Source organism: Vigna angularis, chromosome 4, assembly GCF_016808095.1.
Source record: "Vigna angularis cultivar LongXiaoDou No.4 chromosome 4, ASM1680809v1, whole genome shotgun sequence".
Lineage (NCBI taxonomy): Eukaryota > Viridiplantae > Streptophyta > Magnoliopsida > Fabales > Fabaceae > Vigna > Vigna angularis.
Window position 1 is genome coordinate 30,099,809 of NC_068973.1, and position 25,005 is coordinate 30,124,813.

Sequence of the window (25,005 nt, forward strand, 5' to 3'; positions counted from 1 at the left end):
GAACCCACAATCTCAGTAATATCTGTGTTTTTTATGATGACAACACATAATTAATAACACATGAGTATTCTGTGTTACATGTTCTGTGATTACATGTTATATGCTTTTGTTTACTGTGATAAATCTGTATAAGTATATTTGTGAACATGATTGTATTGTTCATTGCATATCACTGTGTTTAATATGTGATTCTATATGTTTATGCATGACATAAGGTGTTGGAAATGAAAAACCACAAGCACTTTGGTTGAACTTTAATGTGTGGCAAAACAAACAGTTTTAAGTCGATTACATTATGGGACGAATCGATTAAAACTCGAGTGTTTACAGAAACTCTTTTCAAGTGTGTTGTGAGTTATTTTGAAGAGAAAGGTTTTCAAAATTGTGCTAAGTGATTTTACTTAATCAACTACATGCTATCTGCACTCGACTAAGTTAGTTATTATTTTGAAAACTGATTGAATGCTTGACTCAACTTATTTAATGGTCACATTTTCAAACATATTGACCAAGCATTTTTTGTGAGTCGACTCATTAAATGTGCATTCAATTAATAAGTTTGATTGATGTTAGTTTGTTATAACTGCAAGATGTATTCGACTACATTAGTTACTAAGTCTATTAAAATGCGTTTGATGTGTGCATAACTATAAATCGACGTTGATTTGAATTGTATTAGAACTTTTATGCAATTAACAATTTTCATATCTTTTATAGAGAGTATGTGATCTTAGAGAGAAAATAAAAAGCTCCAAGAACCAAGATTAACCGTGGTGATCAAGACTTGAAGTTTCTTGAGAAGCAAGGCTTGCTGGTTTGAAAACGTCTGATCAATCTGCACAACTGGGTGTATTCTGCGTGATCAGGATTTGCAATCTTTGAAGATTGGCTTGGATTCCCTGCGGTGTTTTTAGGAAGAAGAATTGTGTTCTTGACTTTGAGGGTGCCTCAAAGGGATAGACAGCAGAAGAGGGTGTTCTTGCTGCTGTTCTAGTTTGGTAATTGCCTATATTTAGATTAGAGGGTTAGAGAGGTGTTTTACACTTTTGACGTGAGGTCTCTGTAAAAACCTTGTTGTAAAAACCTTGATCTTTATAGTGCATTTGCTTCCATGTGGTTGGGAGGACACTGGATGTAGGCTTGGCCGAACCAGTATAAAAATCAGTGTTTGAATTCTCTGATCCCTACATTCTTTTATTACGTCGATTACGCTTTCGTTATATTCGATTAAGTTTACTGTTGCATTGCATATCTTTTAACTTGCGATTCAAGAAAAGTGTAAAAACATCTTATTTTGTGAAATAGTTTTTGAAAGCTTATATTTTTACACTTCACCAATTCACCCCCCGCTTGGTGTGAGAAACTAAGTCATTATATTTTAACAATTGGCACCAGAGCTGGTTTTCATAAAATATTTGAAAAACAAATCGATTACTATTTCTGGTTAATCGATTTGATCCTGAGAAATGACTTTCAATTCTCAAACCTTTGGTGAAGATGTATCAACAAATAGGCCACCTCTATTTGCTGGTGAGAACTATGCTTTTTGGAAAATCAGGATGCAGATTTTCTTGAATCTATGGATAAAGGAGTATGGGATGCCACTCTTAACGGTCCATATGAGCCCACTCAAATTATCAATGGAAAAATTGTTTTGAAAAACTTTTCAGAGTGGACTCAGGATGAGAACCGTAGAGCTCAATATGATGTTAAAGCTAGAAATGTTATTGCTTCTGGCACGATCGACGGTCCCACTACCCGAGGATGACATTTGACAATAACGTGACACATGTTTTTCCCGTCAGAACCCAATTCAAAGAGTGTCGACCGGTCATCCACCATTTTAAAAACCCATCGAAAATCAATTGTCTAGGGCTTGGGGGGCCTGGTGTACTGGAGGATCCACCGGACGGTCACACCAAACGACATTAGAGCAACGATAAGGTCGGACGGCCATAAACGACAAGTAAACAATTAAGATAAAACTGTGATTATAAGTGATTGGGTTGTAATTGGGCTTTGATTAAGGTCTCGCTAAACCAAAGCCCATAACCAAAACTATAAATACAGGTCAAAGGTAAGAGGTAAACTCTCTTATTAATTGCACATTTATAGCATTCAGACTACCGTATGAACTTTTACTAACTTTGGCATCAGAGCACCTTTGAGGTACACCTCCGATCGATGGACAGAGGATTGATGTAAGGACCTAAATATTTTAAGGGGATGTTGATAATTGATGTGGTGGGGGCGTCCTTTGATGATTGGTGTGGTAGGGAAGGGTTCAAAGTGGGCGGCTGCAGCTGAAGTAGTGGGCGGCTAGTGGAGCTTCAAGTGGGCAGCAGTGGATGGTGGTGGGTCTCCCCACCTTGGAGTGTTCCAGCCACCAAGAAGTGCTCCAAGCACCATCATCACTTACCTCCATTAGTGGATTGGGCACTGAGGAAGGAGAGTGGGACGGCTGGGGTTTGATAGGCAGTGGAGTGCCCATTCCTTTCTTTCTTAAAGGGAGAACCGTGAGTTTTGAAGAGGGTTGGATTCGGCACTTGGAGATTCTGCAGAGGGAGAGAGCTTGTTGCACGTGCGGGAGAAGGAGAAGAAGAAGCTTGCTGCATCCAGTGGTGAGGCAGAGAACGTTTGGAATTTCTACATTCAAGTTTGGCTAGGAGGTCTTCAAGAGGTAAGGGGAGTTGGATTTTCTGGATGTTGATAGTGGTTGCATGAGTAGGATGCTGGAAAATTGTGGTTGTATGTATGGTTGGACTGAAATTGATGTGTTGATTCATGTATGTAATCGTGTATGTTTTAGAATTGAAGGAAATTGGAATTTCATAGCTTTTTAGTCATTTGGAGAGGAAGTGAGGTAGTGATTTTGAGTATTTGGGGTCTAGAGTGTTATTGAACATTTGGAACAGTTTCACCCACTGTATTGTGACTTGTTAGAGTCATCAAATTGATCAAAATAGGTGCAAAGTAGTGAAATTGGAATTTTAGTATCAAAGTTATGAAAATCGGTGTTTTATGGTTGAATTGGAGTATGAACCCCTTTAGAATTGAATAAGGAACGGTTATAATCAATTAGATAAGTCCAATCTCATATAAAACATGAATTTAGGGTGTTAGAAGTTAAATAAAAGGGTTGATAATGGTAAAACGAGGTTCTGGCCTCAAATCTGCAGAATTCTGCATTCTGCAGAATTCTCGCCCGGGCGCCCCTGTCGCGCCCAGGCGCCCCAGCCTCTGGAAGAGTCGCGCCTGGCATGTCGCGCCTGAGCGCGCGATGCTAGAGTGAGCGTTCGTCCAATTTGATCTAAATTGGACGTTCGTCCGTTTTGAGCCACATTGGACGTTCGTCCAAATGGCTCGATCAAGCTTTCGGCCTTTGTTCTCAGTTGAGCTTTCGGCCTTTGTTCTCAGTTGAGCGTTCGGCCTTTGTTCTCTGTTGAGCGTTCGGCCTTAAGTTTCAGTGAGCGAGCGTTCGTCCTTAATTTGCGCGTTCGTCCTTAATTTCACCTTCTAAGCGTTCGTCAACGTTCGTCCAGACTACGAGCGTTCGTCCAGATTGCTCAGCAGTGAGCGTTCGTCCAGACTGTTCGGCAGTGAGCGTTCGTCCAGTAAGCGTTCGGTGAACAGTGCTCGTCCAATAATGTTTCGATTTTTTTAAAAAAAATCCTTTTTTTTTCCTCTTTCTTGGATTGAATTACATGCAATGTTTGGAAAAATATATACATTGTGAAATGATTTACGAGGTATGTTGGATTTACTGTAATATATGGGGATATCTGGTATTGGTCAGTAATAGTATAATTCACAGACGTAATTCCATGATCCTCAAGGAGGGGATACATGGTGGTGGACGTAATTCCATGGTCCTCAAGGAGGGGATACATGGTGGTGGACGTAATTCCATGATCCTCAAGAAAAGGAGACATGGTGGTGATTTGGGTTGTACAGAATGATTGCATGGTAGCTCAGTCTTGGGGGTTTTCCTGACGCTCCAATGGTCTTTCATTCTCAAGTAGAGAGGATTGATCCATGTGGTGAGGAGTAGCAGGACGTCCTAGTCTCGGAGGCTTCCAGTATGCTCCAAGGCGCGGAACGGACTAACCTCGTGAGTGTGGTAGGGTGGAACCTGTAAGGACCATGTTTTTCTTAGTGGTGGGGAGCATGGTGGGGACATGGTGGTCACCCACCATTTGCATTATTAGAATGCAATAATTGGGGGTGCTTGGTTACGGGAAAGGCTTGGCAAAAGAAGGGGGGGTCTCATGATTGGGAGCATTATTGGATTGAAAGGAGGGGAAGAGAAAAAGACGGGGGAGTGACACATCCGTGGTGGTAGCTGGGAACGGGGGAGAACTCTCTCTGCATGGACTATGAAGTGCTGATCTCCAACGCTTGATGTGTGCCTCCTGGATATAACGGTTGCTGCTCACACTGCTGGACGAGTTGCTGCACTTCTTTGATGGTTGGTGCTCTGCCGATATGCTGGACCGGAGAGCATCTTTCCCACTGGACTTGGAGATGACTGGACTGTGTTGGTAGTTGCAGCTTCTTCCTTTTCTTCCAAGAGGTAAGGGAAGCTAGATTTTTCGTTTTGATTAGTTAATTTTACTGTTTTTGTAGAAATCTAAAAGCTTTAAGAGTTAAAAATGGAGGTTTTCTGGTTTTCTGGAAAACCTGTGATTCTGCAGAATCTGCAGAATCACGTTCGTCCAATTTGGTTTCAAATTGGACGTTCGTCCAATTTGGTTTTAAATTGGACGTTTGTCCAAATTAAGACGAATTGGACGTTCGTCCAAATTAAGACAAATTGGACGTTCGTCCAAATTAAGATTGAATTGGACGTTCGTCCAAATTAAGACGGATTGAACGTTCGTCCACTAGACAAATTGAACGTTCGTCCACGTTGATTTGAACGCTCGTTTTTCTTTAGCCTGACGAGCGTTCGCTCATGCGTTCGTCCAAATTATTCTGAACGTTCGTCCTAACAGTATATGACCAAAATATAGGTGGGTTTCTGAACGTTCATTCATATAGTTGATTAACGAGCGTTGGCGATAAGGATTTGAGTGAAGAGCGTCTGTGTGCATCTGTGAAGTTCGTTCATTCCAGGTAAGGGAAGTTTATTTAATTTAATTCATGTGTGAACGTTCGTATGACTATAATGTATGATGTTTGATGAAATGGAATGATATGAACGTTCGTTATTTAACTAGGCGGGTATAATGCATGATATTTGCTGTAATTGACATGTTTGTACGTTCGTTATTTTTGGGTGAAATGAGGTATATGAATTTACATGATATGGATTGTATAAAATGTGGAAGTTGATGTTGATATGAGCGTATGGAGTTATGAGAATTGCATGTTGAGATAGAACTGGAATATAAATGGATTGAAAAAGAGTCTTCCATGATCATTAACATTCGTGCCGAACGGTCTTTAACCGTTCGGTTTCCTTATTTTAAATGGTCATAATGGGGTTCGTTCAATTGGATGGAACCTTGTTGAGGACGAGCGTCCTCATGTTCTAAAGCTTTGTTTGAGCGTTCGGTCAATTACTGTGGTGTTCGGTATGCTTTGATAAATCCCATTCATTTAAGTTTGTATGAAATAGTATACTTTACCGTTCGTAAAATCTATTATTTAAGGTTATTAACGTTCGGTCTCACACCTAACGTTCGCACCAATTAGCGTTCGGCCTCACACTGAACGTTCGTCCAAATATTGCACTGAATTGAGCGTTCGTCCAAAATGGCGCTCGGTTTTGAACTGAGCGTTCGCTCTAGTTAGTGCTCGGTCTCAAACTGAGCGTTCGTCCTAATCTACACGGTTTTGAACTGAGCGTTCGTCCTAATGAACTCGGTTTCTGAGATGAGCGTTCGTTATTTTGTGTGCTCAGTTTTATGCTGAACGTTCGTTCAAATTTGTGGTTCGGTCATATACCGAACGTTCGTTCAAATTGGGGTTCGGCTTTACACCGAACGTTCGTTCAAATTTGGGGTTCGGTTTTGTACCGAACGTTCGTTCTAAACAGGGGCTCTGTCATAAAATGAGCGTTCGTCCTAAATGACGCTCGTTATTATTTTGAGCGCTCGTACTATTTTCCACAAATAACATTCGTCCAGTGAACAGTACCAGACTTGTACATTTCTGAACTTAAACCGTTCGTTCTTCGATTCGAACGAGCGTCTTTTGGTCTCGCGGATAGCGTTCGTCCTCGTTCCCCTTGTGATGGAACGTTTGGTATTTAAATGATGAATAGTTCATGATGAACAGTAAATGATGAATAGTAAAATGACAAATATTAAATGATGAAGATTGCATGAGATGAATGGAAATATTGTGACTTTTGAAAGAACGTTCCTTTTTAATGGCTTCCTTATGAATGATGAAAATGATTATGGAATGATGACTAGTGAATTATGAATAGTGAGTGATGAACAGTATATGAGATGAAATGAAAATATGAATATATGATCAAAAGTGAATGATGAACTATATATGAGATGAAATGAAAGTATGAATGATTGAAAGAGCGTTCCGGGGAGGAACGACTCAGAATTTGATTATTGAGATATGTAAAGTATGAATGTGGTAAGCTTAGCCGGTTGTTCATCCTGATGTTCCGTGAGTACTCGTCCTCACATAGAGGGGGTACGTCATGTGTGGGAACGGCAGGAGGTCCTAGTCCTGATGATTATTTGGACAGATAGGATTAACCTCGGGTGGCAGCTGATGAGAGTTCCAGTTACTACATCACCCGGGTGCAAGAACACCGAAGCTACACAGAGTTCATACAGTCCGGACAGTCAGTCGTGTTGAGTTTTAAATTGTGAATACATTAAAGTGGGTTGTTATTTAATGAATGTGTATGTTGAAATATGCATGTATGTTGAATTGTTTACCTGAAATTGCATGTTGACGCATGAGTTAAATTACGTAAGCTTACCCTTTCGTTTTCCTTGTGTTGTCCATTGTACTTGTACGTCCGTCTTGTCATTGCAATGATCATCCGTGTGGATGTGAGCAGATGGAGACGAGCGTTTGGAAGATGCGCTGAACGAAGAGATCTTGGTTGAAGTCAAAGTGAAGACTGAGCAGTGAGACGCTCTGCTATTAGTTGTTGGCGCGAGTGGTCGTTCGACCTACTCACTCGTTTTCTTTTAAGTTCAACCGTTCGGTCAGGTTTTTATTTGTGTGTTCAACTTCAGATTGTGACTCTTGATGTAAGACATGCGGTTTGGCGCGTTCGTTCGTTTATGAAGTTTTTAATTTTTAGTGGAAAAACTGTACTGGATTATTATTAAAGGTGATTTTCCAAATTTATAGTTTTGACTGTATTTTTGGGATGTCACATTAGTGGTATCAGAGCAGTTTTGTTCCTTAAGGAACGCTGTAGGTTATGAGCATACTATGCTTGTGCTGTGTGCTCAATAATTGTTTGATGGGTTATTCTAAACTCTTTAAGCTTGGCTAACGTTCGTTTTCTCTACTTATCAGAGAGAACTAATGGCATCGAGACCACATCCTCAACCTACCAAGCATGAGGCATCTGACCACATCAGACTGCTGGGATCCGTAATAGAGGCACTCCAGCAACAGAACGCTACTTTGGTACATCCAAACACAGTCATATTGCAAAGTTTGAAGGTCGCACGGGCAAACTTTGAAGCTACCCAAAGACAGCTGATGGAGATCATAGGAATCACTAGGGACATTATCAGAACGTTTATTTCCTCTGGAGATCAATGAACCGAGTTGAGTTTAGAGTGTTTCCGCCAACATCATCCAGCTAAGTTCACTGAGAAGTGTCTCTCTCAGGAGGAGGAAAGGACTCAAGTATTAGAGAAGAGAGTGACGGAATTGGAATATCACAAGGGGCAACAACAACAGACAATAAGAGGAGCCATATCTTCAAGGAACAATGATAATCCAAGGAAGACACCTTATGATCGTTCAGTACTACCTTCTGTTTCTGGTAGGTGTCAATCAAAATTTTTGGTGACTGTCGGTCGGTCTGGACAGAAAGAGACCGTAAAATGTTTTGAGTGTGGGGGACAACACTTTTGATCAACGTGTTCCCAGTTGTTAGGAGTAAAGTCAGGTATTCATTGTGGGAGGAACGGAGACTTAAAACGTAAGTGTAATATGGGAGAATGAACGGCCATACGGATAGAACAACTCGAAAACATGAAGGTCTGGATGTCATGCTGGGAATGGATTGGTTGACTATCAACCGTATTCTTCTTGACTGTGGTCGAAAGTAGTTGGTGTTTTTCGACCCGCAGGGTTTAGAGCTGATCGCGAACAAGGAAGTCTTGACGGATGTTAGTAATGGAGCCGTGTGTTTTGTAGTATTAATTCAACAGAAATTGTGATATACGAGTTCGAGTATCTCAAAATTCAATTGTCCTGCTGTATTGGTTATATTCTCTGGCGCGGTTAGTGGTATAATTTGTGTAGATACTTGAAGGATATAATTTTACGCACTCTTGTTTCATATTTGGAACATTATAAGAATGTGTTAGCTTAAGAGTATAAAGATGAAAATTTTATTCAAAGAAAGTAAATCTTATTTTCGGAAATAAGACAAATACCATATATTTCATTAATTTAGGCCTTTAAGGCCATGGAGACTACACATATTTTTCAAACCTCATAAGTTATAACCAGATACCATAATGTTCGTGTGAAAATGGTACCACACACGTTAAACGGGCAAACATAAAAAGTAAAGCAGATAAATATTACAATCCATAAAATACGCAAATAAGCAAATAAACAAAAGCAAATAAAAGATGTTCGGGGTTCGATCAATGCTGATCGTTAATATTACAGACCATTAAATAATAATTTTAATGAAAAAATTCTCGAGCGGGTTGTGGTGGTCTAAGGGAGAGCTCCGTCGAGGGAGCTCTGGTTCGGAATGCGAGAGGCATGGGTGGAGGGATCTATCGTTCGTCTCTGTCGTCGTCAATAGTGATCGGAACGGGGAACAAATTCAGCAACCTCGGCGCCCTCATAATTACCCAGTCATATTCTTCCAACAAAAAATTTGTATCAATAATAGAGAAGGAGGAGTAAAATTCAAACCAAAAATAGTGGTGATTAGGGTTCTTACCATACATGTACAGCGGCAGCTGAGAAAATAAGGTGCCAGTGGGGTCTAAGTCCGCTTGCCAGCGCCTGATCCGGTTACCATGATTGTTGAACCAGCAGTGTACACTAATTCACTGGCTTCTCCGAAAGCCCTGAGTCGAGATGCAATCTCGACGACTTGGGCTCTGCTAGGATGTGTGACCCCGTAGTTGTAGATATTGCTCATCATTTTGACCTGATCATCAGTAGGTCTCCACCGCTGACTGGTGTACCTCTCCATCTCCATCTCACTCATCCTTCCTCTTAAAATATTTTTAAAGCATAAAGAAATAATAAAATAAAATAAAAAGAGCAAAAACAGAACAAAAATATTCAGTGTTTTCTTTATTTGTTTTGTTCCCTTTTAGGTTCTTTTGTCCAGCCAATCATTGTTGTTTTAGTGTCCAGTCTCAGATCTGTTTCACGGTCCTCGCAAAGGTTCCTAAACGGATCTATGTCAATTTGTCCATGTCCGGTTCATACAAATAAATTTCTCTTTTTAAAGTTTTATGTTTTTATGGGGTACGTGGCGTTGTTCTACCCGATTGTCTCTGCCATACCTTCAAACGAAGGGAGATTAACGTCTGGTTTCCAGCCGATATACCCCTTATCTTTGTTAAGACAGTGTGTTCTTAGTCTTTGTTGGTAAAAGGAAAATAGAAGAAGAAGAAAGTAAATGCAGGAGCAGAAGTAAAATAACAAAACGGAAAATAAAGTGGAAAGCAGAATAAAATTGCGTGAAATAAAAGCTCAGAAAAGAAAAAGAAAAAGAAAAGTACATGAAAGGAAGCAGAAAGAAGAAAGGGAAGAAAAGAAGCGAGAAGTAAAGGAAGAGGAGGAACTGGGTAAAGAAAAGGAAGAGATAAGAGAAAGGAAATACTTACTCGAGGCGGAGCAAAGCCCAGGAATTTGTAGATTGAAGCTTGCCGGAAGACTCTCCGATCTCCAGCACTCAGGCGTTCAGATCTCGTAAGTTCTCACACTCAGAATTCTCTGTGTTCAGATCTCTCTCTCTCTCTCACGCGCTCTAGAATCTCAGCGTTTCGACGTGTCGCCCAACGCGGCTAATGCCTTACTTATAGCCAAAAACCTCACTGTGCTCACAGTTCCGGTCATGCATACCGGAACCTTCAATAGTATCGGTTAAAAAAAAAAATTTGTATTATACGATTTTGCCACATTTTGGGAGTATGAAACATTCAATTAGAGAGGATCTCTTGCTATGTGAGTAAGTGTAAAAATGACACAATTTTGGTGGGAGTTGTCCTGATGAGCTCTTTGAACGGTGGGAACTGCCCGGATAAGTTGGTTATATGAGTTGTGGGATGGCAACTCTACCTAAGAGTTAGAGGACAAGATGAGAGAGATGTATCTCAACTTGTTTTGGTAACCTTAATTTTCGAGGACGAAAATTTTTGTTGTTGGGGAGAATGTAAGGACCATGTTTTTCTTAATGGTGGGGAGCATGGTGGGGACATGGTGGTCACCCACCATTTGCATTATTAGAATGCAATAATTGGGGGTGCTTGGTTACGGGAAAGGCTTGGCAAAAGAAGGGGGGGTCTCATGATTGGGAGCATTATTGGATTGGAAGGAGGGGAAGAGAAAAAGACGGGGGAGTGACACATCCGTGGTGGTAGCTGGGAACGGGGGAGAACTCTCTCTGCATGGACTATGAAGTGCTGATCTCCAACACTTGATGTGTGCCTCCTGGATATAACGGTTGCTGCTCACACTGCTAGACGAGTTGCTGCACTTCTTTGATGGTTGGTGCTCTGCCGATATGCTGGACCGGAGAGCATCTTTCCCACTGGACTTGGAGATGACTGGACCGTGTTGGTAGCTGCAGCTTCTTCCTTTTCTTCCAAGAGGTAAGGGGAGCTAGATTTTTCGTTTTGATTAGTTAATTTTACTGTTTTTGTAGAAATCTAAAAGCTTTAAGAGTTAAAAATGGAGGTTTTCTGGTTTTCTGGAAAACCTGTGATTCTGCAGAATCTACAGAATCACGTTCGTCCAATTTGGTTTCAAATTGGACGTTCGTCCAATTTGGTTTTAAATTGGACGTTCGTCCAAATTAAGACGAATTGGACGTTCATCCAAATTAAGACAAATTGGACGTTCGTCCAAATTAAGACAAATTGGACGTTCGTCCAAATTAAGATTGAATTGGACGTTCGTCCAAATTAAGACGGATTGAACGTTCGTCCACTAGACAAATTGAACGTTCGTCCACGTTGATTTGAACGCTCGTTTTTCTTTAGCCTGACGAGCGTTCGCTCATGCGTTCGTCCAAATTATTCTGAACGTTCGTCCTAACAGTATATGACCAAAATATAGGTGGGTTTCTGAACGTTCGTTCATATAGTTGATTAACGAGCGTTGGCGATAAGGATTTGAGTGAAGAGCGTCTGTGTGCATCTGTGAACGTTCGTTCATTCCAAGTAAGGGAAGTTTATTTAATTTAATTCATGTGTGAACGTTCGTATGACTATAATGTATGATGTTTGATGAAATGGAATGATATGAACGTTCGTTATTTAACTGGGCGGGTATAATGCATGATATTTGCTGTAATTGACATGTTTGTACGTTCGTTATTTTTGGGTGAAATGAGGTATATGAATTTACATGATATGGATTGTATAAAATGTGGAAGTTGATGTTGATATGAGCGTATGGAGTTATGAGAATTGCATGTTGAGATAGAACTGGAATATAAATGGATTGAAAAAGAGTCTTCCATGATCATTAACATTCGTGCCGAACGGTCTTTAACCGTTCGGTTTCCTTATTTTAAATGGTCATAATGGGGTTCGTTCAATTGGATGGAACCTTGTTGAGGACGAGCGTCCTCATGTTCTAAAGCTTTGTTTGAGCGTTCGGTCAATTACTGTGGTGTTCGGTATGCTTTGATAAATCCCATTCATTTAAGTTTGTATGAAATAGTATACTTTACCGTTCGTAAAATCTATTATTTAAGGTTATTAACGTTCGGTCTCACACCTAACGTTCGCACCAATTAGCGTTCGGCCTCACACTGAACGTTCGTCCAAATATTGCTCTGAATTGAGCGTTCGTCCAAAATGGCGCTCGGTTTTGAACTGAGCGTTCGCTCTAGTTAGTGCTCGGTCTCAAACTGAGCGTTCGTCCTAATCTACACGGTTTTGAACTGAGCGTTCGTCCTAATGAACTCGGTTTCTGAGATGAGCGTTCGTTATTTTGTGTGCTCAGTTTTATGCTGAACGTTCGTTCAAATTTGTGGTTCGGTCATATACCGAACGTTCGTTCAAATTGGGGTTCGGCTTTACACCGAACGTTCGTTCAAATTTGGGGTTCGGTTTTGTACCGAACGTTCGTTCTAAACAGGGGCTCTGTCATAGAATGAGCGCTCGCTCCAAATGGGGCTCGACCTTATGCTGAGCGTTCGTCCTAAATGACGCTCGTTATTATTTTGAGCGCTCGTACTATTTTCCACAAATAACGTTCGTCCAGTGAACAGTACCAGACTTGTACATTTCTGAACTTAAACCGTTCGTTCTTCGATTCGAACGAGCGTCTTTTGGTCTCGCGGATAGCGTTCGTCCTCGTTCCCCTTGTGATGGAACGTTCGGTATTTAAATGATGAATAGTTCATGATGAACAGTAAATGATGAATAGTAAAATGACAAATATTAAATGATGAAGATTGCATGAGATGAATGGAAATATTGTGACTTTTGAAAGAACGTTCCTTTTTAATGGCTTCCTTATGAATGATGAAAATGATTATGGAATGATGACTAGTGAATTATGAATAGTGAGTGATGAACAGTATATGAGATGAAATGAAAATATGAATATATGATCAAAAGTGAATGATGAACTATATATGAGATGAAATGAAAGTATGAATGATTGAAAGAGCGTTCCGGGGAGGAACGACTTAGAATTTGATTATTGAGATATGTAAAGTATGAATGTGGTAAGCTTAGCCGGTTGTTCATCCTGATGTTCCGTGAGTACTCGTCCTCACGTAGAGGGGGTACGTCATGTGTGGGAACGGCAGGAGGTCCTAGTCCTGATGATTATTTGGACAGATAGGATTAACCTCGGGTGGCAGCTGATGAGAGTTCCAGTTACTACATCACCCGGGTGCAAGAACACCGAAGCTACACAGAGTTCATACAGTCCGGACAGTCAGTCGTGTTGAGTTTTAAATTGTGAATACATTAAAGTGGGTTGTTATTTAATGAATGTGTATGTTGAAATATGCATGTATGTTGAATTGTTTACCTGAAATTGCATGTTGACGCATGAGTTAAATTACGTAAGCTTACCCTTTCGTTTTCCTTGTGTTGTCCATTGTACTTGTACGTCCGTCTTGTCATTGCAATGATCATCCGTGTGGATGTGAGCAGATGGAGACGAGCGTTTGGAAGATGCGCTGAACGAAGAGATCTTGGTTGAAGTCAAAGTGAAGACTGAGCAGTGAGACGCTCTGCTATTAGTTGTTGGCGCGAGTGGTCGTTCGACCTACTCACTCGTTTTCTTTTAAGTTCGACCGTTCGGTAATTGTACTGTGTAAACCGTTCGGTCAGGTTTTTATTTGTGTGTTCAACTTCAGATTTTGACTCTTGATGTAAGACATGCGGTTTGGCGCGTTCGTTCGTTTATGAAGTTTTTAATTTTTAGTGGAAAAACTGTACTGGATTATTATTAAAGGTGATTTTCCAAATTTATAGTTTTGACTGTATTTTTGGGAATTCACAGAACCCATTGGCAATGGCTTTGCAAAGCAGTAGAAGCCACCACGAGTGCATAACCCGCCATAGCTCGGTAATCATTCTGGTCCGGACGAGTCGGGATATAAAGTAACAAGTCGGGGTCTAATGTAATAAGTCTTGTGATATTAATTTACCATGTATGATTGACTTTTGTATATCACGTTAAATTGTATAACATGCTTTTTATATCTAGCTCACCTTTGCATTGTTTGTGTTGTGTGCTGTTTGGGTTTGATTCTTTGGCGATGATCATCCACTTGGATGAGAGCAGATGGCGAGGAGGATACTTTGGAAGCAGCTCTTGATGGGGACAGCAGTGCTGCAGCTTAGTTTAGCTAGTTTCTCTTCGTGGTTCATAATGTTTGGAATAAACTCGCGTGTATTCTAAGTTTATTTTCTCTCCATTTTTCATGGAGAAATTCTATTTACCCTTGTTGTAATTTCCGCACTATTCTGAGGATGGCTGTAATCCTTAATATTACTCTTGACTGCTTTCTCATATTATGTATGATGACGTCTTTATTATATATGCATGATGTATATTTTTGGGACGTTACAATTGAGGAACAAGACTATAATCGGATGGAGCTTGGAGGAAATTGTGCACGACTTAGGTAACTCGACCCTATACCGGAACAATTTTATATTTTTGTTTGTCGACTTATCTATCTTATTGAAAATTGTGATAATATTTTATAGTATTTATACTATATTTTGGATTGTATAATATATATTAAAAAGTATAAATAATTTAATATTATTATAAATGTGATTAACATGTAAAAAAAATTAACATAATTAAATTAAAACAATTACATTAATTTATTTTTACAATTTAAAACTAAAATTTGAAACTAAATTTTAATTTTATATTCAAACTAAAATTAAAACCATATTTAATCTTATTTTATAAAACGCTTTCAATGTTAAAAAGTTTTACAAATATAAAGTATATTGACTATTTCTAAAAATAAAAATTTACACATTAAATAATTACTAAGACATGTTGATTTAACCAAATATTTTAAAATAAAAAAGTATATGTACTCTGTCGAAGTGGATCCATGATCCATCCATCACTGTGATTAAAATAGTAATAAAGGTAAAAGACAAAACGACACGGAAAGAAGCGCGTGGAATTGTGCGTGGTCATCACTTTGATGCAAAATTACAAGGATCCAACCGACATCCTCAACCTTACATCCTGTTTTCATACATTTCTTCTCTGTCTTCCTTTCTCTTCCACTCTCCCATTTTCATTTTCTTCACATTTTTCTTCTTCTTCTTTCTTCTCTCAACCCTTTTCCTTTTTTTATTTATTTTCCAAAAAATTCTCTGAGCGGGTTTTCTTTCTTCAGAGAAAACAAACAGTAACGATTAACCAGTCTATTCTGTTCTGTTTCAGCTCTTCTCAGCTAACCCCAAATTCAATTCCATTGCCACATTCATTCTTTTTCTTCTAATTCAATAATGGATGAGTTCGGTGTTTTGACCGAAAGGTTCGGTCTCAAACCACAAGGAAAATCCGCTCCAATGGCCAGGGCATCGACAAAGCGACCTCCAACTGTCTCGGATTCCCAAACACGCTCTAATTCCAAATCCACCCTAAACGGATCCCCATCTCCCCAAAGTCCCTCTTTTGATTTCAATTTTAATTACGGAGTTTTCAGCAACAGCAGCAGCAGCAGGGATAGCAAAACGCAGCATTTCGATGATATCTTCGGCGGTAACGCCAAATCCAATGGCGCTTCGTTCGACTACGATTCCATATTCGCCGGATCTAATAAGCCGGTTTCCACGTCGTCTTATGTGGATGACATATTCGGTGGGGTGCAGGCGAAGAGTGTCGGCGTTGATGATCTGCTAGATAAGATGGGTGGATTAAATACAAACACCAACAGTCGAAACTACAAAACACCTGATTCTGATGATTTCATCTCTGGCTTTGGTGTTTTCAATAATGGGTAGCGAAACTTTGTCTTTAATTCCTTCTAGATTTATAGCATTAATAGTTTAAACATTTTGCTAATCAATTTCTTGTTTGAGAAATTAAAAGGACTGTTTTTTATTAGAAATCACATAAACATCTTTTAAAATTACAATGGAGTGTACTTTTATGGATCCTAATAAATATACTTTTACTTTTATTCCTTAACCGGTGCTTTGCTTCTGTCATGATGTTATTGATATGAAGTCGACTTTGCCAATGACTGAAATATATAGGAGAATTTCTGATTGATCGACCACCTTTAGTGTAGTCTTCTTTCTAACCGCCTTTTTTCATACTTAATACTTGAATTTCGGAGCTTTTTTTTTTCAGACATGCAATCCTTTTATTTTGTATTTCACTTTTAATGTGTGTCATTTGTTATATTCTTTAGTGTTGAGATGAATAAGCCAAGTGTTACTCCGAACAAACCTGCTGCCGTGTCCCACGATGATCCCTTTTTGATATTTGAAACCGCTTCAAGCTCGGCGTCTTCAGAATCATTCCTGGACTCGCTGGGGCAGAAATCTAAGTTGAATAATTCTAAAGGGCCAAAAGGAGGCTCCCCAATACTGAAGTCCCCTCCCAGGCCAATGAGTAAAGGTGCTTTCTAAATGCATGAGCTTCACTCGTGGCTAGCAGTATAGCCTTCCTTTTATTATATACCACTGGCTGAATTAGGTGACTTTTTTGATGCAGTTAATAGGTCAAATATATCATCAATAGATGAGTTTGAGAGTTTTGTCATGGGTGGGGCACGGACTAATGCTAGTAGTAGAAAGGCCAATGTTAACGCTGCAGAGACTAAGCCAAACTCGTCAGTTAAGATAAACAATGGTAAAAGAGTTCCAGATGTGAAAGCGAGTCAGTCAAATCCCGTGGATGATCTTGAATCCATCTTCAGCATGGGCTCTCGATCAAGCAGTGTGCCAAAGTCAAGAACTCCAACTATGGTAAAAGATATGAATATAATGAGCTTGAATGATTTTCAATACCCTCATACCGTATTCACTTTATTTTTTATGGCTGATGTGTTGCTAAGGATCACGTGTATAATAAGCAGACGAAGAGCAAAGGGAAACCTGAGGTGTCACCAAGAGTTCCATCAGGATCCCCAGCCAGTGAGATGAAACCTCCCACAATGAACTCTTTTGATGACCTGTCACTGATTTTTGGTGGTACGGTTTTTTTAAAATTTAGTGATTTCTACTGCAGTGAAGTTATTTTGTGGTCAACATATCATTGATTTATTTTTTTGTTTCTGTAGGCTCCCCATCATCTGAATTCCAGGAGATTGAAGGTGAAACTGAGGAAAGACGAAAAGCAAGATTAGGACGTCATCAGAGGACACAAGAACGAGCGGTGTGTGTTATTTTATTCTACCTCTATTTCCATTAATAAGGAAAGGGAAGCTCATCAATGCCAATTACACGCCATCTTCTTATAGTTTCTTTCTTAATATTTTGTGATAATGTATTTTCTGGAATGGTTTGATAGTCAAATCTTTAGCTAACGAAAAAAGAAGAAGATCTTTAGCCTAATGATGTCTACAGTGACCAGTTATGATATTATTTTCATACGCTTCTTTAAAAGAACATACGGGGTCTTCCTTGTTCATTCTTGACATTAAGACTAGGTTTTATTGAAATAAATTCTCATTGGATTTGTTTTTACTACTGTCATTTTCAGTTAAAAGCAGTGGCTGATATGAACCAGCGTGATATTCAAACTAAGATGGAGCAAGAAGAGAGGCGGGTAAGCAAGCTGTTTTTGGTTTAGATTGTAATTTTTTCCAAGGATAATCATTGTATAATACCATAATTCTTTTGATTTTATTCTGTATATATTTTTCAAATTTTCTTTGCTTGACTTTTTATTTTTAATTTGTCAGAGAATTGCTGAAAGTGCGGATGGTCAGATAAGGCGCTGGTCTGCAGGGAAAGAAGGCAATATGCGGGCATTGCTGTCAACTCTACAATATGTAACGCTCTTTTACAATCATTACTATCAATTGATAATAATTCGTTTTACTTTTGGCTTTTCAGTATAACTGTCTTGTGCTGCAATTTGATTAGGATTATGAAGAAATATCTTGAGCAGAGTGATTAAGTATTGCCAGTACACAGTCTTAAAAGTTGGAAGTGGCGAGGAGTAGCCAGCTCCAAAAATGCTATAGAAAGATAGAGGGTTGACTGTTATTTTGAAACCCTAAATCCTAAACATAAATTTATACACATATGCTGAAAAAAAAAAACCCTAATTTATTGACGTATTCATAGTTAATGATCAAAAGTTAACAAATACACATCAATAACAACAAATGAAGGAATTGAACAACCTGAAACCTCTAAGTCATAGAACAACTAAATATTCAAATTTAATCACAAGCATTTTATAGGCATCATCATCATCTATAAGGTTGCCCATTGATAAGCATACTCAACCAACCAAGAACTTGGTGAACTCTCCCTTAAAGGTTAGTTGTTAAAGGGAGAAATACCTTGCGACTTAAGTACTCAACTAAATATCTCATAATATCTCATCCTTCTCTATGTGAGTCTAAACTCTTAATATCAAGTGTCTATCATAGCATTGAGAGTTGATGTCCTGACAGCTGCACTATATGACACATCAATTGGTCTTTCAACTCAATCCTCAGCAGGTGGCTCTTTTTGGGACACTGTTAGTAAACTCTAACCATTTGATAAGTACCCAAGCAATTGGGGAACCCTAAAAGATTAGTTGCTGAGCAGGGAGAATCAAGCCACTTGCTCTCCATTTGATGTCTTATCTGCATCCTCTTTGCATCCAGCCGTCCAATGCATTTATACAAAACCCTCTGATAGTTTTTGGATCAATTTTTATTATTGGATTGGTGTTCAAGAATTGGGAATTAAGATAAAAGCTTGTTGCATGCTATGGACGATGAAGTAATAGTGAAAACCTCTGATACTTGTCTTCCTTTCCTTTGAATGCATCTTGAATAGCTTATTTGGCTCCATCTATCGCTTGATATATAATCTGTTATAGCCTTTTTCTCATTATCAAACCTAAAAACTTGCACAAGGAGCCTCTTAGCCGTAAGAGTATAAATAACATTGCTCCAAAAGGTAGGCATCAATACAGTGCTGATTGTTCTTTTTCCTTTAGCATCTTTGCTATTTTGGACTTTGTAACTAATTGATTGAAAGCGAAAGTGTTTTTCTTTTTAATTTTTTTAATATGCTACCCTTTGTAATGTATGGAAGGTTGTGCCAAATTTTGCATTCCATATCTATTCTAACCAATTCAAACTTGTCTGTGAACTTTCACGTATTGTTCAAGTCCTATGAGTTGTTATAAATAAGGCTTATAAAATTAATCCCTGTTTGTTGTCCTGTTGACCCAATCTTTCCAGTATCTTCTAACATAAAATCAACACAGTGGACACAGGAGTCCAAACAAATGTCGTTTCTTGGCTTGGAATAGTTTATCTAAGACTAAATTTCATAAAAAAGAGAGTAACAACTTACAAGTAATTAAGAATAAAAACTGTTAAAATGAAACTACTTTAGAATAATTTTATCAATTAAAACAGTTATTTCCGTTTTTGGTATGCACTTGCACAGCCTTGTGTCCTCCAATATCCTCAAGAAGACTACCAAATACTAGCTCAAATAACTTTTCCGTGGTCTTCCCATAAATAGATGCATCAAACACTCTTCACAAACATTAGTTAGATAATTCTCTAAGCATTTATCAACAGCAACAATTTTATCTCATTAGGTGAGGTGGGTTACATGAATCACAACCGTTATGCTTGGTAAAAGACTAAAGATTCAATGCAATCCATCTTGACCAATTCTTTTGATGTTTTTCTTGTCTTTTTGTGCTCTTCGTCACTGGGGTAAAAAACCATCTTATGTACTCTTCGAAAGGTTTCCTTCCTTGCCCTTCTCTTGACATCTTCAGAACCACCTTAATATACTTTCCGTCATCTTTTCATCTATTAGTGCCACACAAGAAGGGGTTTAATTGTGTTTTTAAAATCTTTTAGGAACTTTTTGCAAATATTGTTTGATAGAGAATATTCAGACGATGGTTTTATATATTAAGCAATTAGTCATTCGATGAAGCTTTAAGAATTGACAAACTTAATTGAAAACTTCCCGATTTTACGTGTTCTTTAAAAGACTCTTTCTAAGTTAGCATAGATAAAAATAATATGCAACCTAAATAAATAAGGGAGAAGAGAGAATACACATTATATTTTTATATTGATTCATCTAATCACGCAAATTATGTTCAATTCTCTATCAACTAATTGAGTTTCACTAAGCATATTAATGCTGTGGAGTACAATAGGGGTATTCTTTAGGTTCCTAATCACTCTTGATTAGTCTCTTAAGTACTCTTTTAATGAACCACTCTTGGCATTATTCTTTTTCAAACCACTTCTAGCTTAACCTAAGTATTCTTCCAGTTACCAAACACTCTTAACCAAATTTTTTTAAAATTTGCCTATTTCTGTAATTAGTGCACCAAATTGCCTGGATATGTAAAAACACCATGCATCAGACATAGTTGAACTACTACGCTTTTCTCTTTCTATGTCCTGATTTTTCTATAGAATCTTCATGTACTCATACCCTTTGTAAGGAGAAAAAAATCTACACTTGTGATAGATTAGAACCTTTAGTTTTGAGCCATATTTCCTATAGTATCAACTGTTCACTTGAAGCTTTTTGAGTGTGTAACGTAAAAACAAACTTTCATTTTTCAAAGGAATCTCTATGTTTAAAATTGTTGTTGCTCTTGCTTCCTTGTCACAAGCATCAATTCTGCTGGTTTCCCTTAGTCTTTCCTAATTTGGTGGTTTAGATTTTAAACAGCAATAAATCCATGGCTATATATTTTTGGCTTTGTTAGCAGTGGCTACAGGGTCGCATGATTTTGCAGGTATTTTACCACTTCCAATATGCCTCTATGCCATCCTCATCATCATTTTATGAGTTGGAAGGAATCTTCCTTACTCCCTTTTTGTCTCTTTGCTCAAATAATACCACCAAATATGGTCTTTCCATAGAAGCCACAAGTAAAAACCTTTCTATTGTTGATGTCAACCTTTATGGTGTCTATGCCTTTTAAACTATTCCATTACCAGTCTATATTGAAGTTATTTCCTGTGGGTTTTACCATTGGATGGGAAGAAACTGATGCAAAGTTGGAAGCAATGATTCCTGGTGTTTCATGTGGGGCGAGTAGATGAAGCCATTAATGCTACAGACTTTTAGAGAGGTTGAAGACATTCCTGGAAGAAAGAAATAAGCAAGGTCAAAATGGTAGTGGGTAGGCCAGAATAGTAATTAAATCACTGGAAATTGGCCAAAAAAAAAAGATATGGGTTTTCATCTATCAATGGCTCTTAATTAGAGATGAAGACTGCTGCTAAAATCCAGTGAGAACAGAGATGGGACACCAGAAATTGGATGTGTAACAGCTGTGCAACGTATTTGAATGTTGGGAAGGATGTCGGAGTAGTGGTTCTTTGCATAGAGGCAAGGATTCCACATTGGGACTGAATGAATGTGAAGGGAAAGGAGTCATGTAAATGACCCTTCAGATTTCCAATAGTTGCTCAATCCTCGTCCCCTCCCCAAACTCTTTAAATAGCACTATTCAGGGGCACAGCACCACCATTACACAGCGATTAAATACTATATGAAACAGAATGGAACAAACTATTTTTTCCGTTCTCACTGGTGGAACAATTATTCTTCTTTTCTAACTTCATGTCTAATTCTTTTGTATCATTAAAACGAACAACATAAAACGGAACTTGGGTCATGTGTTGTTCTGATCTGTTTATAAAAAATTCTTAGTAAAGAGGCTAGAAACTTGCGCTATTTGAATTAAATTTAAATACATATTTCAAAATTAAACTTCACGAGATATATAAATAACTATTTGACCTTTGGTTAAGTGAAGGCCCTTCTAGGTCTTATATTAGTGTCAATAGTTAATAAATTAATATATTACATCCCCCCTCACTTCAAACTCACGACATTTGTTTTATTGGATGATTCCATCTTACCTTTGAGTTTATATGCAGGTTCTTTGGCCAGAATGTGGTTGGCAGCCAGTGTCTCTGACTGATATGATAACTTCCGCTGCTGTTAAAAAGGTGTATAGAAAAGCAACTTTATGTATTCACCCAGATAAAGTCCAACAGAAAGGTGCTACCCTGGAGCAGAAATACATAGCAGAGAAGGTTTTTGACATTCTTAAGGTACGCTGTTGAATAGTTATGAAGAAATCATATTCTTTACCTTCAATTCTATACCCATTTTTCCCCTCCTAAATGTCATGATTGTGATTTTACCATATCTAATTGCTAGTTCTACCTGATGTAATATAACTATGCGTATCTACCAGAAATCTTGAAAACCTTGACAATATAAAATAATTAATATCTGATCAAATCTATTTTTCTAAATTTTTTATAACCTAGTTAGAATGTACTGACATTGTAATCCAATAATAGATATCATGTTAGAACAATTATTAGTTTTAATAGTAAATAATTGAGAAGTCACATTTGTAGTGATTTTTAATTAGTTGATATCATAAACATTTTTACGTTGACGGTTGTATGAAAATTAAACATGTTTTTACTGAAAAATGATAGCAGTGATACTTTTTCTTACATTTATTCTTCTGGACATGAAAACAGGAATGTTGGACCAAGTTCAACGCGGAAGAGCTTTCTTAGATCTCATCTGCAAATGTTTTTGCAAAAATCAATAGATGTGTTAGCACCTGCACTGTTCCGGTATCGGCCTGTTGGTTTGCCTGGCTGGTGTCTGATATATTTGTTTTTATGCCGTTGAAGATAACTGCATGAATAGTGTGGCATCATTTGGCAGCAGATTCATTTTCTCCCATGACGTTGAACGCTCTACTGTGATTTATGACATCTTTGTTGTAAGTAATAATAATGTTGAGGGATTCAGATCAATGTACAAATTTTAAATGCTCAAGCTTCCCTAAAATTCAGCCACCTTGCCCAGATTGTGATCAGAAGGGTATATATATCTTATATTTAGGTTATTAGATATGCACAATTGCACGCGATATTCTGTGGGAATGAGTGATAATTCAATTATATACTTGTATCCTTTCTTTTGTACGAATAGAAAAGTTTCGATTCATATATTCTTTTTTTCTTCTGAATCAATGAGATTGTTTCTGATTTTTTGTTTCTCTTATTGAAATGTTAATAGTTGAATAAATCCGAAGCATTATCATTGAGGTTTGTTTATTTATGACCCAGTTGATTATCATTCGAGAAAATCGACTGATGCCATTTAAGAATAATCAGGCCTGAAATATAGCAATCAAATATCTGAAATTATTAGAATATGACTAACAATCCAACGAGAATGCGATCAAGAACCACGACCAGAGATTGGAAGATGCAGTGTGCTCATTTAAGACAGAAAGTGATACCATGTTAAGACTGAAATAATGAGCAGTGTGCAAACAAGTGAAAGAAAAAGAACAAAAATTCTAAAGTTGAAAATGCAGTTAATACTTTCATTAATAATGGGTTGAAAATAGTGCATATTAGATGAGATAATTTTTATCCTATGAGAGAGGATTTTGAGTATTATTTGTCTATGGAGCCAATGCATCATGCTTGTAAATAAATAGTTTTGCTGATGCCGAAAACATGGAGAACTTCTTAAAATATGATTAAAAAAATAATATTGAATTAGTTATGGGTGAGCACAGCAAATAAAAGTGGAACTTTTTCTTAAATCAAACATATTGAACAATTCCATGTCTCTGATAGGTTTAGTATTTTTTGCTTTTGAAACAACATTTGAAGGTAATGTTGTTGTACATGCTTTCTTCCTCCGAAAACATACCATGTCATTGCAAGTTGCTACAGACTGCTCTATTGGTGGATTTGCTTTCGTTTTTTCTTTTTCATTTCTGGAAGTTGACTCCATATCTGACACTTTCCTTAGAACTAGTAAAATACATTTTAGGGTACTCTCAAGGCCTACAAGGAGGAGGAGAGTTTGATTACTTCGTACTCATTCTCAAATCAAAAATTCCTTTAATTTTATATATTGATATTAAATTTTTATCTTATACTCATTTTCATTGGATAATAAGTATCCTCACACTTTTCTTCATATCAATTTTTATACGATTCTAAATATTAATTAAATAATTTTCTTACAAAAAATTACAATAATAATATGACATTATTAAGTATTTGATATATATATATATATATATATATATATATATATATATATATATATATATATATTGTTAATATTTACAAAAGGCCTAGAGTTTATTTTGACAATTCATTTATTTAGCTTATAGTTCTATGTTGTTTTATGAGTACACTAAACACATCGAGATAAATTATTATATGATTTATGAGAACCCTTCTTTCTATTTTGTCTTCTAATTAACTGTGAATATATTGATTAAACATTTTTATCATAAGCTTTTGATAATTATATATCCAAGTTGGATATTTGGATATTTGTCTTCTAATTAAATTGGATATCACCAATGAGAAGACATTAGCATATTATTAACATATATTATTAGTATAGATTTTCTGAAAACTGAATTTGGTATTAGTATATTATAATTATAAATTTTCTGAAAACTGAATTTGATTATATAAGTTAGATTTAATGGTTTATTTTGTTTTCAGTTTTGTTCAAGTGTGTCAATTAGGTTTTCATCTTTGAAAAGAGTGTCAAACGTCCTTTCGTTAAATAGAAAGGAATGAAGTTACGGGATTGATGATATGGCATAAGACGTCCTTCCGTTAAATAGAAACAAATGAAGTTACGGGATTGATGATATGGCATAAGACAGTGTTAATGTGTTCTTTTGTAGTGAATTAGAGGTTGACGTGGAAAGTAACTCACCCTGCACGCACCATTGTCTTGATTCCATCATTTCATCTTCTTTCACTTTCTCTTCCAAAAAAACTACTCATTCTTGCTCTCAGCAACATCATCACAAATAGATTCATCAACCTCATTCATCACTCCAATCTCCATCATCCTCATATAACCACCTCCACATTCAAAC

General features: G+C 37.5%; 1 protein-coding gene across 2 annotated transcripts; it reads left to right on the top strand.

Annotated features, from left to right (window-relative positions):
* The first annotated feature begins 15,091 nt into the window (after positions 1-15,091).
* On the top strand, positions 15,092-23,139 carry LOC108331716 (auxilin-related protein 2). 2 transcript variants are annotated; one of them, XM_017566602.2, is made up of 9 exons: positions 15,092-15,871; positions 16,289-16,497; positions 16,594-16,847; positions 16,958-17,072; positions 17,162-17,256; positions 17,584-17,649; positions 17,786-17,875; positions 21,986-22,162; positions 22,607-23,139. In XM_017566602.2, the coding sequence occupies exons 1-9, from the start codon at positions 15,378-15,380 to the stop codon at positions 22,643-22,645; spliced, it is 1,539 nt and encodes a 512-aa protein (XP_017422091.1). In that variant the 5' UTR covers positions 15,092-15,377; the 3' UTR covers positions 22,646-23,139. The 2 variants fall into 2 exon arrangements, with proteins under 2 accessions (XP_017422091.1, XP_017422090.1); XM_017566601.2 differs by having other exon boundaries at positions 15,097-15,871; positions 16,937-17,072.
* The last annotated feature ends 1,866 nt before the right edge of the window (positions 23,140-25,005 follow it).